This window comes from Pelecanus crispus, chromosome Z (assembly GCF_030463565.1).
Source record: "Pelecanus crispus isolate bPelCri1 chromosome Z, bPelCri1.pri, whole genome shotgun sequence".
Lineage (NCBI taxonomy): Eukaryota > Metazoa > Chordata > Aves > Pelecaniformes > Pelecanidae > Pelecanus > Pelecanus crispus.
Window position 1 is genome coordinate 69,387,113 of NC_134676.1, and position 18,895 is coordinate 69,406,007.

Below are 18,895 nucleotides of genomic sequence, written 5' to 3' on the forward strand. Positions count from 1 at the left end.
GCAATGAGCAACAGGCACAATTGGCCAATCATCACAGGTAGGGTATTCACCACAGAAATACTCTGTAATCAGGAAGAGAGTGTTTCCTTTAAGATAAGCCCCAGATCAAACAGCAGTTTCCTACTGATGGGAAACTCTAGCAGTGGGGGCAGGGGAGATGACTGAATAAACACACTGATTTCTGTTCTCTATTTTTGCTACTGACTTCAGTTGCATTAAGGTGGCATAGTATCTTTGAAAGGAAGTTCTGGATGTTGCAGCTTCTTTTCAGCAGGCCTCACTGTAACAACTGTTCCATGGGTGAGGAAGCCTGCAGTGAAACAGCTGGATTTTCACATTGGTTTCATAAAGTTTCTGACTACAGTCCTCTACCACATTTTGCATAGCAATGGAAAAACCTGACAGCATACAGTATTTCAAAATCTGCCCTCCTACTGTACAAACTTATTCAACTTCAATACAATTCAGTGTCCCCATTTTATAAATGGATTACTGAGGCATTTTGCGGTTTCAGTGAAAAGTACTCTTCAGTGGCAGATTTAAAATCTGTAAGAATCAATTTTTATCCAGATATGAGAATCACAAATTGAACGACCAGCATCTCCAGCTGACACTAGTAGGCAAATCTTCAAATTAAACCCAAGACCCAGAGCAGGCACCACAAAACCAGTATGTAACTGTCAATAAAACCTTACATACACCCACCCACCATAAAACAAAGTCAGAATAACAGTATTTTTTTTAAAAAAGCATGAGAGTCTGTAATTAAAGTCATAACTTATATGCACAGCCAAGTTAAGCAGAGGTTGCACAGTCAGCTACAGTGCCTCTTACTAAATTTAAGACCGGACTTTGCAACCTTAACAATAGTTTTGCAATGTATCTTAGTCACGTAGTCATAAGAAAATAAGAATCACTGGATGGATCTTACTTATCTAGTCACATTACTAGAATGCAATGTCAAATCTGATTCTGCCTTAATCTTGCAGATATTGCAAGACCATCAGCAAACAGACAAACAAAACAAAACAGAAAGCAGCAACTATGTTTTTCACCGGTAGACAAGAATAATCTTCTAGGCTCTGAAGTAGTACCACATGCTATGACTGCCTCTAACTAGAAACAGCGGTAGCTCTAACATAAGGGCAAGGAAAGTATTGGATTGGGTCAGGCAGACAGACAGTGAATTTACAGAATCCTGTAAAAAGATTGACCAAATAGAACACAACTCCCAAAGGAAAAAAATCAGAAAGATTAAAGTACAAAGAGACACTATTTATGTGGCTTTGTATCTTAGCCTCAAAAGAAGGCACTGTACGACCAACAGACTGAAGATAAGTTGGGCCAAAGACACGGTCAAGTGGTTAAACCGAGTGGGATAGAGAGGCACTGAGGAGAGCCACAGGCCATGCATTATGTTTGCTGTGCAACTCTCTGATCCCTCACCACAACTTTCCCTAATGACATCAGTAACGTTAGCATGCAGAAAAAAAATAAAATGAGGAGCAATAAGTGTTTTAACTTTGTGAACTGCGAGTTTCAGCTTGCAATTAATGCTAGAAAAAGTGAGGGAAGAAAGCCAAAAAGCCAGTACCTCAGTTACCTCTCAGAGAGGATTTGAATATTAAGAGCATATTAAAAACAGAAAAAGAAAAAACTCTAAACGGAAAATCTGCACAAACTGTGTACCTAAAGCCATCTTATTTGGTGAACATGTAAGATGAACTAGATTCTTCATCCGAGACTGGCTCTCTCCTGGGGGCTTAATTTCCCCTGACATCCCATTTTTGTCTGCAACAACAGAGTCCTATGTCTCTTCAGCAAACCTCACTTAGCACATGTGCCAGGAAAAGTGATTTTTTCAGACTACTTAATTCAATATTCAAACCAAAACCCCTCACATCTTTAATCTTTATATTTTAAAAAGGAAAAGACACACACCAAAAAGTAGCAGCGTACTTCAAAAGGGAGGAAACAAAAGAAATAATGTGACATGAAATTGGTAGAGCAAGACTAGTGCTAAGACGCAATAACTTCAGAAGACTTTTCCCTAATTGAAGTTACGGCAGGTTTTCATCTTTACATGTATTTTAGCTGATAAGCAGCTAGCTTGAAAGCTAACAGAAAGGCACTGTATGACAAACATTAGAAACAGCATTCAAGTTTCCAAAACCCTAGCATTTAGGGATTCACTTTGTGCAAAAGGCAAAAGTGGTGTTGTGCTCTGTCTCCCTCTGGGAAATTTGTGGGCACAGAATTGCAGTAAAAATACGCACCAGTCTACCAGCACTTATATGGAAAAGTCATAGCTGACTGGCTCTTTTATCTAGCAGAATAATATATAGCAAGATCCAATGGTGGGAAGATGAAGTTAGATTTTAATTAGAGATAAGGCTTTTTTATTAACCGTAAAAAATACCCCACGAATTACCTGTCATTTCAAGCCTTGAAATCACAACCAGACCCCTGTTTCAAAAGCTCTTTTACATACTGAAGAAAAATTATGGTTTGTATTACACAGGAAGTTACACAAGATAAGCATGGTACTCTTTTATAACCTAAAAAGATGCTATTTTATATGTAGGAAAAGAACAAATGTTTCAGATGTTTTCAAACATTCTCAAAATGTACCTTCTTCCAACCTTTGTCATTCACACTTTCTTGGTAGAAGACAGAAGAGGGTAAGAAGGATAGGAAGAAACTCATTAAATAAATCTTCAAGAAGTAGTACCTAAAAATTGTAAACAATTAAAATACCTACTAACAAAGCTGGGTGAGTGGAAGATTAAACAGACTCAGTTCTGCTGGAGTTGGCTATTAAAATAAATCTCAGTAGGTATAAAACTGTGTCTTTACTACATCTTTCATCATTTGCATTGTCTTTGCCACTGTCTGTGATGGTATCATATAACACAAATTAGTTCATAATTCATTGTGACAATGCCCATAGGTACGACACAGTGTTTGTGACCTCTCTTTGTCACTGTAAGAATGACTAACAGACGCTACCGAGAGACTGAAAGATTCTTTCTGTTTGAGCTGTATTCCTCCACATTCTTCATTTCTTCTGGTATCAGAAAGAATGTTTCCCTCATCACACACACACACACACACACAGAGAGCTCGCCAATTCTCCTCTTTTTTCTCATAACCACCATAGGATGCATGTGTTTCAGAATATTTCTGTAGATTTGCCAGCATTTAGCAGAGGAGAATTAGGCATATTCATGCTACGTATACACCCCTTAGCAAGAAGGCCAGTTTCTGAGAAAACTACTTTCAGAGTTTTTCCCCATATGGCTTCAAAGAGCCAGTCAAGATACAGAATTGACAGCTCTGTCAGGAATTTTAGGTATGTAATTTCACTAGTTACATTCCCACGCATCATTATATTAAGTAATGCTGTCTGGAGGCTATAAAAAACTTCTCCTGCTTGGCAACATAGGACTCTTATCTTTTTTATTATATATATTTCAAAGATACGCTGAATAGTTTTCCAAAACAAGAAAGCTATGAGGCATTTAGCTTGACCTGCCTTTAAAACAGACAGATTACACAGAGTACCAAAAACCATACAGAGAACATGATATAGGGGAAGGGGAAGAAAACCAAAAGAACTGATGAAAAATTGCCGTAAGAATTCAGAGTGAACCCTACTAAAAATCTAGCTCTTCTCTGTAAGAGGAAAAAATATGTTTTAATCTGGTCAATACGTGTCCTGGTTTCTAAACTGATACATTACCAAGCAAAGACTTAAAAACTGGATCAAATTGATATCAGACTGTTATCACTGGCCTATCATTCTAGAGGCCAAATGAAGAATGCATTCAGAGAAAAAAAACTGATACAGATACCATCATTCTAGTTGACTAGGACTGTATTATACAGCAGAAATAGTGTAATAAAGGGACTGCCATACAAGTAAAGATTCAAAGAACCAATTAATGCAACAGGAGAATATACATAATTAATAACTCTGTGCAGCTGAAGGCTGCCTATAGTTGAGTGAAGAAAAATGAAAAGATGAAGTGAGAAAATAAATACTATTAAACAGTACAGCTTTAGTTTAACTCTGTGGTTTTTATTCATTTCTCAAGACAGTAACATCCTATCAACTAAGCAGTCTGCATCAAAAAAATTTCAAAGACCTATGATCAAAAAAAAAACCCCATATTTTCTCTAACAGTTAGAAGTAGTATTGAACATGCCACAGAAAACTTCACCTAATCAGTATTCTGGGAAATACTTGTTCTGTTGCTCTAACAAATTCAATTTGGCTTGTCACCCTAATGAAGCTATCAGCCAGCGCATTACCACCTACATCTCTTGCATAGAACTGACAGACCCAGAACCCAGAATACTAGTTTTTACCAAGTTATAGTTTGCAGGTGAGAAGAGAATCTGGTTTAAGAGAAATAATATGTCAATGCAAGCGAAATATCTGTAAGAAATTACTTCTTATAAGAACTAGTGTCTGGAGTCCAAAGCTGAGCACTGCTGCAAGCCAAAAGATGCAGTGGCCTACTCTCTCAAAAATGGCAATGAGCCAAATTAATTAGTAATATTATGAAATAATAATCCTGGAAATCAGCTACCCACTAGTTTTGGTCATAAGTTAATCAATCCTCAGTTCTTCCTTCAATTTGCCCAAAGGTTCCAACGTTTGCGTGATGTGCAAACTATACCTCTAAATAAAAAAAGAAAACTGTTAACCATTTTATGTTTTCTTAAAACAGAAATGAAAGATTAGTGCCTGGTCCTTCTTGTGTATGCTACAGAAAACAGACAGTGCATTTCAGTACTTCCAAAATATACAACTTCTAAGTACCACATGCCAGGAGAGACTAAGAATTATTTTGCCACTTGGATTTTAGTACAACACTTTAAAATGAAGATAAAATTCCAATTAGATCTTTCTTAGTTACACTGTCTTTCTTAGTTATCTTGTACACAGTTTCCCTGAAGACTCTCTCATGCTGGAACAGAACTCTCGGGATCTCAGGGACACCCTGATTGTGCACACAGATCATGACCCTGCTTCTGCACTTGGATCCAGATGAGCAATCCCATGCATATGCCCACTAAAGCTGTTATAAAGGAAACTCAAGAGTTGATAAGTGTAAGAAAAGTACATGGCAAGCGAAAGCATGAAATATCACACATACTCTGAATTCTAAATTAACATGTAGCCCTGCACACTACCTCAACAGGTCAGTAAAAGCCCCTATCAAATATGCAGTGACAACCAAAAAGCCCATCTATGTTTTTAAAAGAGTACAGGAAAAAAAAAATTCGTATTCATAGAATCATATAATGGTTTGGGTTGGAAGGGACCTTTGAAGATCACCTAGTACAACCCCCCTGCTGTGGGCAGGGACATCTGTCACTAGATCGCATTGCTCAAAGCCCCATCCAACCTGACCTTGAACACTTCCAACAATGGGGCCTCCACAACCTCTCTGGGCAACCTGTTCCAGTGTCTCACCACCCTCATCGTAAAAAATTTCTTCCTTATATCCAACCTAAACCTATCCTCCTTCAGTTTAAAACCATTGTCCCTTGTCCTGCCACTACAGGCCCCGGTAAAAAGTCTCCATCCTTTGAGATGTTCATATGCTATCTGGACACAGTCCCAGGCAACTGACTCGAGGTGGCCCTGCTTCAGCAGAGAGGGTAAACCAGATGACCTCCAGAGGTCCCTTCCAACGTCAACCACTCTGTGGTTCTGTGATTATGTTGCTGACAATTATGACAACGGAACGGTCATATTCTTTTGATGTACCTAATATTGTTTCTGTGAGAAAAGTGCAAATCATTAAGTTATACATGACCACGTAAAGAAGTACGTATACAGAGGGCACATTTATAGAGTCAATTGTTTTAAATATTATACCCATATCTACACATTGCACAGAATATTAATAACTGGATACACATCTCTTTTTTACAAAGAAAGAAGTTAATATAATCTCTAAATCAATCTAAAAACCTAAATTGTAAATCTACTTTAAAAAGCTAGCACTCTGGTCTAAGTATTTTTCAGGATTCTAACTTTTTTTTTTTTAACTGTAATTCAAGATGTCGATCAAAGTTTACAGCAAGTTGGCTACTACAACAATGCATCACAAGTAAGAGTATTTTGCCCACTACTTCTCAAGGTATAGAAAGATAATACAGCAAATATATGCTGATACACAATTACTTACAGAATATAGGAGAAAATAATGAAAGGATCATGCAGTCATCTACTGCACTTATAAGACACTACAAGGAGATTCATGAGATTATAAGGAGATGGCAAGTTCTTCCATTATCCCATGCAATTTTGAAAATATTTTACCTGTGTGTGCCTTGTTAGCAGAATAAATACTTTACTTGGCAATTAGTTCTGTGAATTGAGGCTTTGGGTTAAGGGAAGATTCTCTTGAACTTTGAGTTTTTCACTCAACTAAAGTCTACAGGCTTAGGATATTTTCAAAACCAGCTGAGAAAGCAAGTTCAAATTCAAACTCAAATTACACCCCTTAGAGCCTACACTCAACTGATACTCAACTTGTCATCTAGGCTAGGAAAAGAAAAGAAAAAAGGGGATGAAATGATACTTTGAGCATATATAAAAGCACACACCTACACTTAAACCTGCTTTTATACTAAAAAACAAGGAAGTTGCACTATGGTATTTTGGCAGTTGCTTTTCTGCAAGCTTAATTACAAATGACAGTTTAAAACTATTTTATATGGGAGGTACTACATTAGCAAAATGCCACTCCATTATATGAGATTATGGTGAAGTCACAAAGAATCTCCAAAGCTGTAACATATACCAGAAGCATTGTATGTTGCAGGGTTCACAAAACTGCAGACAAGAAACGGAGCAATGTCATCCCCAAACTAGGTCAGAGAAGGACCACAGGTGTGTATGGTACAAGCCCCAAATAAAAGATGATCAAAGGTGTTTGTTAGTTTCTCATATGCTGAAGACCCAACAGTGAAATATGTATTAGTGCAGAGTCTGTCTGAAGAAAATTCTCAGACAGCCACTTTGTATGGTATCTTCAGAATTGCCTTCCATTCTGCACACATATGCTGTATTCTGAAAAGTTAGCCTTATAACCCTTTGTGACTTCACCTGGTTTTCCAATTACTCACCTCCTTCAATGGACAGTCATACTTGCCTATACACTCACTGTATCGCTGACCATTTAAATGGTCATGTGACTTGTATGCTTGGTATTAGTAAATACTACCTCAAAAAGACAGAAGTCCAAAATGTCTTGTTCAACTCAAATTTTTTTTTCATACTTACTTTATCAGTCATTTACTTGGTTAGGTTCATGAATTACTATAATTTTCCACAAAAAACTGTACAAGTTTTGTGTCTAAAATTACACAGTTTTACAAAGGATCAAGTTTAAATACTTTGGAAAAAATGACCTGTGATGCAATTCTGAATATCTTTAGTCTGCTCCATAGACATATCTCATCTTCTCAAAATGTGCATTTTACATCTAAATAAAATTCTAAGTTTGTTTAGTTGTAAACCGCTGGTATAAATTATGTTGTTCTATTTCTGTCCGTGTATCATGTTTACCTTCTATATAAAATTTACTTTCTACATATATTTTACCAAATCATAAAGTAACAAACTGAATCTTATCCAAACAAGATATATAGCAATGATAAAAACAAAGCAAGAATAATTGAGTCAGTATTCCACAATTCTTCAATTATTCTTTTGAACCACGTGATCCTGGCTGACACTGATGTGTTCTGTACACATCTTCTAATGCAGCTGAAGGCTTATTATGAATCAACAGAAGGATGTTATTATACCTTCTCATAGAGGTAGCCATTTATGCCTAAAGACACAATGAGACTTCCACAGAAAGTACCAAGTTTTAACTGGTAACAGGCACATATGAAGCAAGATTATTATGCTATCGCAGACAAGTATCTCAAAATCATAGTAAGTATCTCACAAAATGCACCACCCAACCAGCTTACAAAATTAAAGACAGCAGGAGCTCAGACACACTTTAAGTACAGAGAACCAATAAGCTGATGAGCTAAACCACTGCAAGTGTTCACGAGCACATTTTACCCTTGCCCTATTGTAAACCATTTTCACAACCACCTCCAAACAGTATGTAGGTTGCATTACTTTACGTTGCTAACAGTGCACATATATCAGATTCCAACAGTTACAGCAGCTCAGCTAACATGTAACATCTCTTTAAGACAATGGAATTCCACTGCCCTGATCACATTTATTTACTACCTAGTAAGTACCCTTTTTACTGTCCTGTACCTTGGCTTGTCACAAACTTTGTATCTTAGTTTAAACTCCTTGCTTTAAAACAAACCTACACAGCTTTATTCTCTCTTAGAAAAAAAACATTACCTTCTGAGGGGTCAAAACCCTCTGCCTGAACTTTTCGATCGTATCTTGACCTGCAGCCGCCCACGCACTGGCAAATGCTTCAGCTTTGTCTTGATCTAGGTGAATGCTTTGCAGCTGTTGTTGCAATGAAGCAGGCTTCAGATTATGATAGACTGCCTGTTAAAAGGAAAAATAACTGCTGTTGTAGATTGCTGCTCTACAAGTTGTGCCAGATATATTCTACCACAGACGGCCACCGTGCTCAGACAAGATTTTTACTAGCAACTCTACTGTGGCACTGCAAGCATTCTGTTCATCTTAACCTTTTGACTGAGAAGACAGTTACACTTTTCTATCTCAAAATGCAGTATTACCAATTACTCTTCTCAAGATAGACAAACTATGAGAAAATGCATACACAAGCTAGATCTGAGTATAGGTATATGCTTCCACTGCCAAAGCAGCTATTACTGAAAAAAACCTGGGCTTTGAAGTCAATTGCAACCGTGAAGAAAGGACAACTTTTCCAAATTCACACTGTTCAAGCAAGCCTGAACTACAAGGTAATATTCTGAAAAACAGGAACAGTTTGCCAGAAAAGGTGAGTTAGATATAACCTCCTTATTAGCATCAATTTTTGCAGTAAACACCCTCCATAGTATGCTGGTCTCCACTTTCAAAACAGGACTCTGTCAGCACCAGGGCAGAAGAAAAAAGGAAAAAAAGAAACACCACAGGCAGCAAAGAACATGCAGCAGTCTTATTGTCTATAATGTGTCCATAGACCAAAAGGCTGTTAAAAAATTATGCTCTGACAGAACAAGCAGCTACTCTAAAAAGTGTAGCTATCGTCAGGAACACAAAAGAGTCCTCATACAACATGTATTCCATCTGGGACTCTTCTTTGGACAGATATTAATATCCTTCAATTTCTTTTTTTTTTTTTAATGCAAAACAACTAAGTCCTAGTGAAGACTGACCTGCTTTTTCTGTTCATCTTCAATAACTATCATATACATGAAGCCGTCTGATTAAATTAGGACCCGGAAGTAAAACAGATAACTCTGCTGTTTGGTTGACATGAAAATTCAAAATTCCAGTCTGGAGGCGACCTCAGGTTTCATTTTGATTTTTCAGTGGACAGGAGCCATGGGGAGGACTGTTTTCTGCTTTCTAATGCTGTGGAATGTGTTAACTGAGTGAACTAATCATAAACTGACATGTGTAAGAAAGGACACGATTCAAATCCCACAACAGACCGTCAGTGTGCATGCCCTCTGCACAGATTACATTTACTATACTTGCATGAACTGGATGGATAACACTGAGGCTGTGACAATTTCTAAGACAGTTACCATATTTACCAGGTAATACATTGGCTTCCCAGCCTCAGTAGCAGCAGACTGTAGAACCAGAAAACCACCTCTCTTTACAAGATGCTTAGCTCTACAACATGCAGTCATGTACTCTTTCAGATACTAGAGCTATGTCAGGTGCGCCTGTTCACCTAAGTACAGATTGCTTCTGTGCAGGAAAATTTTCCGTAACTGACACTTCATGTAATTTAAGCAGTGCTCAATAATGCTATCTAATATCTTCCTTACAGGAATTAAAAAAAAATGCATGGGTGTCTTGCTTACAATGAATAAGAGGAAAGACTATATCTCGTAATTATCAACACTCCTCTCAAAGCCATGCAGAGCTCACTTCCACCACCTATATTTACATTGGCTGGAAACTCACTCCACAAACACAGTAAGTCCAATCCAAATCAGGAAGGCATGCAAACAAAAGCAATAAAATCATGCCTCCAAAACACACATACTACAGATACATGTTTTCATTAATTTCTTTTTAACTTGACTTTTATATGTTTGAAACCTACAACCGGATTAAAAAAAAAAATATTCATCAATTCAGAAGGATAGAATCAAGGTACCTGTTCCAAAATGAATGATATAGTTTCAAGAACTAGATGAAGATCCTGCTTTTCCAACGAAAAAGCTATTTGAAGTTTTTCTTCCTCCTCTTCACTGAAGCTACTTTCAGCCTGAAGCACAAAAACAGTTAGTCCTAACATTCTATTTAGCAACCAAGAACATACTTGTCAAAACAAAAACCTTCTCCCGATTTGTGTAAAAATAGTGGCTGTCCGGTTGTTTCTAAACACAAGTAACAAAGTAAAGCTCTTTTCCAACAGAGAAAATACAAGAAAAATACAATGCAATTCCTCTCACTGAAAATCAAAATTAAAAGCCAAGTATCACATGAGAATTTATCAGGATTAATTGAAATACATCACAAGAAAATGCTTTCTCTTTACACCTGAGAGACACTAAAGAAATACTTTTCTTTCAACTATCAGATCATCTCCAACAACCTTTTACAAATAAAAATAAGAAAAGTACGAAGTGTATTACTTGAATCAGACTCCAAAGAAAACAGAAGGCAAAACTGTAGTGAAGTTAGTTACGTATGCTTCTTCCACTGCAGATACGCTTCAGAAAATCACCCATGCTGTTATAAAGGAAATGAAGGCCCAATGTATGCTTATTTTGAAAGTCAGATTTCAATCTCTAGCCTACTGTATTACTGAAGATTACTGAGAATGTGCTGTACTTTTAAAATACAGCAGTTATATTTATTATACTACAGCAAATTAAGTAGCAATTTAAATGCAGATATTGCCATCTTTTAAAATGTAATTACTAACAAATCTATGCCACAGGCATCAAAACACCATATTTAGACCACTTAGTAATCCAAAACTGCAAAGCTACACAAAAAAGCAATTGAGCTGTCAGAATAAAGAAAATGAGGCAATTACACAGAAACTTCAATGATCACAATGTCTGTAACAAGAGTAACAAAATGGAAACATTATTTGAATCATTAGCTGTCAGAAGGAAACACAGACCTCTGAGTATCTGGTTTGTTAAGGCGAATAAGCTTATTTAAAGTTTCCAACGATTTAACATGCCCTAGAATCAGATACTTTGGAAATGCCAGCTGAACAATTCATGAGATTGACTGAGTGGGCTAAATTAAAAAGACCACTACAGCTCATGTAAATGCTGATTAAAATTGTAAAGAGCTACTAAACTACTATTGAGTACTTAAAAGAAAAAAAGGTTGGTGACACTTTCCAGTTACCAATGAGTTAATATCCATGCAAAACAACTGCGAAAACCCTCTGCAGTAGGAGCAGCATGCAAACTAGTAATTTTGGTAGGAATAAAATCAGCAATTGAATTAAATAATCAAAACAATCCTTACAGTCTCAGAATTATGACCTTTAATACATTTGTATTTTCTATCCATGCTGCTCCTAACCTGTAATATTTTAATGTTTAGTTTGCATATATATGTATATAGAAAACAAATTCTGTATTTCTTTTTACATTTTTTCTAAACACAAAGCAAGGGAATAAACAGAATCTGGCACTGAAAGATAAAGAAACTCAACAAAATAATTTCTTTCTTAGGATTTATCTTACAGTTTCCCCTGCAATATTTACTGCCAAGGTTAGATTTAGTCTCCATTCGAATTTTTTGGCACTGTATGATGAAACTGACTACTGATTTTATTGCTTCATTTTTTCTTTATTACTTATTCTGCGATTTAAAAAAAAATTCTGTAAAGATGACAAAAATATTCACTGAAAGCTCATTTTTTCTTTATTATTTATTCTGCGATTTAAAAAAAAATTCTGTAAAGATGACAAAAATATTCACTGAAAGTTCATTTTTTCTTTATTATTTATTCTGCAATTTAAAAATATTCTGTAAAGATGACAAAAATATTCACTGAAAGTTCATTTTTTCTTTATTATTTATTCTGCAATTTAAAAATATTCTGTAAAGATGACAAAAATATTCACTGAAAGTTCATTTTTTCTTTATTATTTATTCTGCAATTGAAAAAAAAAATTCTGTAAAGATGACAAAAATATTCACTGAAAGTTATGGACTTTATTTTTAACCTCAGTTCCACAGATGGCTTTGGTCGATAGACAAACAGAAATAGGAAAAAAAAAAAAAATATATATATATATATATATGGACATTTAGTTTTTCCCCTGTGAGGAGAAGAGCAGAGTTTGTGCAAAAAGGCAAAGAACTTGTGTCTCCTCTGAGAGCGTTCTCAGAGACACGAGGACCTGGAGGCGATGGAAGCAGGTTGTAACATGCATGACGCCATGCACCTTAGAATCACAGAATCATAGAATGCTTTGGGTTGGAAGGGACCTTGAGAGATCATGGAGCCCAACCCCTCCTGCAGTGAGCAGGGATCGAACCCGTGACCTTGGCGTTATTAGCACCATGCTCTAACCAACTGAGCTAACCCCGCTGGTCTTCCGCCATTCGCCACTGATTCTCACTTCATTCACCCGAAATAGTTCTCAACAATTAGCGATGAATGAAATTGACACTAAACATACTTAAATTTAAAAAAAAAAAAAAAAGTAGTTGTTCTGTAGCAAAATAGAGTGTCGCACCTGTCCCAAAGAGATGCCTGCCGAGAGAGAAGGGCCAGAGCTCCTGCTGGCTCGGCTCCCTCCCTTCCCCTCCCCTCCCCTCCCCTCCCCTCCCCTCCCGCCCGCAGCAGGGAAGGCCGCCTGCCCCCGCTGCCGGCAGGGAAAAGGGCGGGCGAGGAGCGGCCCTGTCTGCTGCGGGCACCGCGCCTCGCACACCCAGCCCTGCGGCCCCGCAAGGCCCAAGGCCCCTCCCGCAGGCGCGGAGCCCCGGCTTGCGCCGCGCCGCGCCCGGCGGGCAGCCCTGCCTGCGGAACGCGGCCGCGGCGGCCTTCCCCCCGCCGCCGCCCCCCGCCAACCTTCAGGTGCAGCTTCTGGAGAAGGCGGGAGACGAGCCGCGGGAACCGGCCGGGGTCCACAGCGTTGAGCAGCGACACGGCCCTGCGGATGCTGCGCGGAAGGAGAGGAGGCGGTCAGGGCGGCCCGGGCCCCGCCGCGCCCCCGCACCGCGGCGAGGCCCGCCACGACGCGACGCGACCCGCCCTGCGCTGCCCTGCCCTGCCCTGCCCTGCCGCGGCGGGACCGCGGGCAGGGGCGGCAGCGGCCCTGCCGCCGGCCCAGCCGGTACCTGTCGCTCTCCGGGACGACGGGCGCCGCCATGGCTGCCGCTAGGCCCCGCCCGCCGACGGCAGCCCGGAGGGGCCAAGCGCCGCCGCTTCGCCCCGCCGCGGCGCGGCACGGCCCGGGCGGCGGCCGGCTCTGCGCTACGGCCCGGGCGGAGGCAGGGCGCGGCCTTGGGGCTTGGGGGGAGCGGTGAAAGCAAACCGGCAGCGCCTCCCTCACGAGTTTGCGGCACCCTGCAAACGTGGGGAAGCTTGCAGTTGAAATCCTCGCGTTTAAAAGTTTTACAGTCGTGCTGCTGCCCAGCAGAAGGTACCGGGAGGCGGCGTTTTCCCTCCTCTGCCACGTGTCGTCAGTGCTCGTAGTTGAAATCATAACCACTGAAGTGTGGCTTGCATGAAACCCCTCCAGGCCCCGCAGACCCCCAAACCACGGGTCAGCAAACTTGTTGTTCGCAGGCCACAAACATGTAATAAAGTTGTCACTACAGCAAGTTGTTCCAGAGGCCGTGGAACTCGCAGCGGCTGGCGGCGTTCCCGCCTTCCCCGAATGACCTGCTTCCAGGTAACAGCCCCAAACGCTGCTTAGGTCCCTGTGTCAGGTACGGAGCGCGCGGCGCCGTGTTTCAGGCCGAGTGCGTGCTGGTTGGCAAACGGCGCGAACGGAAGCGTCGACGCTTGAGCTCACAGGGAAGCGGCGCTGAATTGGGTGCTTCTGCTCCATGGGTATTACCTTGAGTGGATATAATGTCTGTGAGACCTCTAGTTTCCAATAGATTTGGCTGAAATTGAAAAATGGGCTAAAAGGCAATGGGACAAGCAAACAGAGGAACGGGCAGCATGACTGTGTAAACCTTGTTTTCCTAGGAACCCAATTAAAAATACTAAAAGTCTACAGAAGACTTCTGAATGTGGCTGTAAAGATTTATAAGATGTGGCCTGAAGGGTTAGGTGTATGGTAATAAATCACGGTAGGCTCAAGAGGCAGGTGGGAAAAGGCTGGAATTTTTGAGGTACTGTAAAGAAATGTTTTACAAACACAGATGCTGACATCTTGCCTCTTGGAGTGAGGGGAATTCAGTCATTAACTGCAGTAGGGCCAGGATTTCAGCCAGGACATTTGAAAAGATAATGTCTGCTTAAATAGAGTCAGCCTTAAGAACCAACTTCAGGAAAAAAGAGTGACAAACCTGGCCGTACCCCAAAAGGAATTGTAAAGCAGAGAATTCCTGGCTGAGACTTTAACAACATTTGTACTATACGTCTTACCAGAAGTTGGACCCACAGTCACTGTTATGAAAGGCAGCTACATTTTTCAAGCTATTGTTCGGGAGTGAAATATAATTACATTCAACTATTTCATCTGCCTTTCTGTACGCTTATAAAACATGAAAAGATGACATTCTTGCAAGAAATTTATTTGGCTGGGGAAGAAAAATGAGTGTTTCACTCCATGCTGAAATAATGTAACTTCTTGTTCTAGGAAATATCTCCCTGGAGAGCAGAATTTTATAAAGCTTGTTCAGTCGAATGAGCAAGGGCGACTGGAAGTCTAGACAATTGCTTACTTATTTTAAAAAGTTCCAGCTGATATAGGTATTGGATGCACCACTCCCACTCAGGTTCCCTGCCAATTCTCTGGTTTTATAATCATGCGGACCTATTTTATAGTGTTTTCTTTCACACTTTGCTTTATCAAATGAATATGCAAAATTAATAGCCAAAACAATGAACATGAGAAACTCAGCTGGGCAGGATCCTGAGCAACCTGCTCCAGCTGGACCTCCTTCACACAGGAGGTTTGACTTCAGACTTTTGGAGCTTTCTTCCACCCCGTATTATTCTGTCATCAAAACCTCACTGAAGAAAGACAGGGGAGAGAGCACCTGAATAAATAATGAAGCTAACCTGACAAGGTGCTGTCAAGTGCACAATTAAATAATTTTTTTCCTAATACTTTTTCGGTTCCTAAAAAAGAATTATAAAATGTTGTGACTTCTCATACATCCATTCATTTCTTACTGTTTTGTACTTGCATTCGTGATCCATTTTTCCCATGTGAATAATAGCTTTTTTCACTGGCCTAATGATATTACACAATTTAACATGCTCTATCAGTTGTCTTAACTATCCATCTAGTTAAGACATATTTTGAGTGAAATTGTTACCCATATTTTGAATAAAAATATTCCACTTAGGCATGCAAATGGATGTCGTATGTGCTTTTGGATTAATCTGCTCACATCCTATGACAAAATCTGAGGCATCAGTGACTGCAACTTTAGATCATTTAGCTGCTAATGAAAGTTAGGAATCTTACTGCCTTACAACAGTCTTGAAAAGCTCAGTCTCCCCTACTTTTCATTTTCAGAAATGGAACTATATATTCTGTTCTGTCACAAAGACCAAACAAGCCTTCATGTTATTTGATTATGCTTTGTTTTACAGACTTTTCTCATCACCCAGCCCTTCAGTTAGAATTCATTTAGGCTCTGCTTTTTAAAATACTTCTACCATTATCAGGTGAAACTGATTATATAGAGCATGAAAAAGATGTAAAGTTAGGAATTACAGAATACTTTCTACACAAGGTTAGTTAAGCACTGTAATAAATTGCATGAGTAAGTTGAAGAATCTCTTTCATTAGATGTTTTAAAGCACAGAGAGACATATCTGACATGAAAAATGGGTAGTAAATATGGAGAAAGTGAGTAAAGCTGATGCAGCATTGAGGACTACAGGCTCTCAAGATCCCACCAGGACCTGTTTTCTCTGAATGTATTATTTTCTCTTTTTTTCTTGGCTCCTTTTGATCCACTTTTTATTCTGTAGCCTCTTATTTGCAATGCCATTCTGTCTACACTCAAACCTTTCCTTTTTCTGTCATCTTCATCCGTTATTTTTCCTTACTTCTGAAGGTACACAGAAAAGGACATGTTGAACTTATTCAAGATCTGACTTATACAATATCCCTGACAATATTTATTGACTAAATAATTGTCCTACAATTCAATGAAAATAAACCAATAGTGTTTCACTTGCAACTTGCAAGTGGCCCAAGCAATTGAAGTTAGCAAACTATAGATTTGTGTTGCAGGGATTGAATTGTGCCTTTTACCTAGTATTAAATAGCTCAACTTTTGAAATCTTTTTGAAAAAATAATTGTTTTTTTTAAAGTGTGTTCTAAGTGTTTCAGTTAAATTACATCTATCAGAAATAAATACTCCTCTGTTGCTGTCTGTGACTTACCATTATGAAACAATCTGGCATTCTTTCTGTGTCGTTATTTGCGTTCCACTGAATGGGTAATCTCATTAAAATCACCAGGACTACTTGCATTCATGCTCAGAGAGAGTAAGGGCAGGGGACTCTTAGTTTATTGGTTCTGTATGCTGGTTTATTGTTTGCTATTTTTGTGCTTATATGTAAACACTCGCTATTTACGTCTAGTCATGTGAAGGGAGCCACAGTATTTGAGTGACACGGTGCTTCACAATGGAAATCAGGGCTGCATAGCCTACTCCTTTAATCAAAGGCATCTGTGAGCATACAGGACATTCAGCTGTGGACAGTAAGCCTTAATTTATTCTATTACAACACAAATGGATAATGATCCTATAAGGGACCAGCATTCATACATTTGCACCTGAGTGGAGGTGGGAGCAGGTCAGTACGTTGCAGGGCCAGGCCAATGGAGAAAAAATGCATTGCCCTCTGCAATGATAGGACAGGAAATCTTTCTATGGTGCATGCCAAGATTACAAATTAGGGTTAATGAAATGCAAGTATCATGCTCTAACTAATGTTCAAAGTTGCAGTTAGCTCAGATTTGATATATCTTTTTTCCAAATAGAATGGGATCAAACAAAATAATCCACTGAAGCATGCATAATTTGTTTTAAAATGTTTTAACACATTTTAATATCTCCTTTAACAATATGTCAAAGGAGAAGCTACAATCAATATTGCTGTCACTAGCTAAGAAACTCAATAGAGCTGTAGCAACTGTAATGCTTTTGGTGCAAATATTTACCTAAGGCATATTTGAATATTTATCCAATGTATCCATCTGTATTTTGTTAGTCAAACTCTTCTGGTTTTCCCACTGAAGTGAATCAAATCTGTATTCTACTCTGGCATGGGTGTATATAGAGGAAGTTCAGTTGTGCTGTAATAGGAGGTGTTACAAGGATCATGAAAATTGTCTGGAAAAGAGTTCAAAGTGTATTATTTCTCCCTTTTTTAATGCCTTTCTGTGTTTGTATGAATCACAGGGGCTGGACAAATACTAACTGCAGAGTTCTTAAATCGACAAATGCTGGCACATACTAGTATAAGTTCAATAACAGCATGGACCTATTTCTCTCTAAATGATGCGGCGGGATTGAATGGCACCTTGCCACATGCAGAAGTTCATTTTAAGCCAGGAGGAACAGTTTAGTGGTCTCAGGTTGTGACCGAAATATCTAGACTTTCTGGAACCACAAATCTGACTTCTCCCAGGGCTAAGAAAGACTCACAGACCTTATGGAACAATTCATTGATCTGCTTCCCCTTATTTTAAACATTAGCTTTCTAAAGCAAACTTACTTCACAGGGAAAAATGTATTCTGTTTAGACTGAAATAAGGTAAAAAGATGATCTAGTGTCATCTGGAGAGTGGCCAATTTTGTAAGAGACTAAGAAATGTTCTCTGTCTTTTCTGGTAAGAGATTTTATTTAAAACCATAATGTCATGCAGTGTGGCATTTATGTGATTGCCTAACAAAAACTATCAGATATGGGCTTTTTGTTGTTGTTTTTATATACACATATCTACCACTAAGTTTCACAATCAGTATAAACAAATGTGTGACACTGGTCTTTTTTTTTTTTTTTTGTCCCCATGTACAACTGCCCTAATAGGGCTTATTTGGAATTGGGGGAGAAGTTAGCAGGATCATTGCAATGATAGAGAGTCATTCTCGAACCACAACAGAACTGCCTCTGCAACATCCTCTTATTTCATTATCCTTATCTTGGCTCTGACTTCTGTTTTTTCCAGTTTTGTGCTATATTTCCAAGGTTGCACTGAGTGTGTTTGTGATGGAGTTCTCTTACACTTTGCATTTAGCTATGATTGTGACAGAAGCACAGTCCATGTTAAAAACCACAAAGTAACACCAATGAATTCAATAATGGGGTTCTAAAGATTTACACCAATCTGGGTTTAATCACATTACTCAAAAAGTTTAACGTGTAGCCTTACCACAGGAATCCACTTGAGAAACTATTTGGATTTTTGCCTTTAAGTGGAAAGAAAGTGAAGCTAATTCAAACCTGTCCATTTCAGATCTTGAGGTTATTACAAAGGAAAACTGCCATCTTCCTGTCCATGTAAATCAGCTTTATCTTTTTGAAGAGCTGCTTATTCAATCAA

General features: G+C 39.0%; 1 protein-coding gene across 2 annotated transcripts in view; it reads right to left on the reverse strand.

The window, feature by feature from the left end:
• COMMD10 (COMM domain containing 10) overlaps positions 1–13,515 on the reverse strand; it is a 114,698-nt gene extending 101,183 nt beyond the window's left edge. For both annotated transcript variants that reach the window (XM_075726827.1, XM_075726828.1), the window contains exons 1-4: positions 13,484–13,515; positions 13,215–13,305; positions 10,320–10,430; positions 8,402–8,557 (exon numbers count right to left, since the gene is read on the reverse strand). In XM_075726827.1, coding sequence (XP_075582942.1) covers positions 8,402–8,557; positions 10,320–10,430; positions 13,215–13,305; positions 13,484–13,515 — 390 coding nt within the window. The remainder of the gene's footprint in view (positions 1–8,401; positions 8,558–10,319; positions 10,431–13,214; positions 13,306–13,483) is intronic.
• Between the last annotated feature and the right edge of the window lie 5,380 nt (positions 13,516–18,895).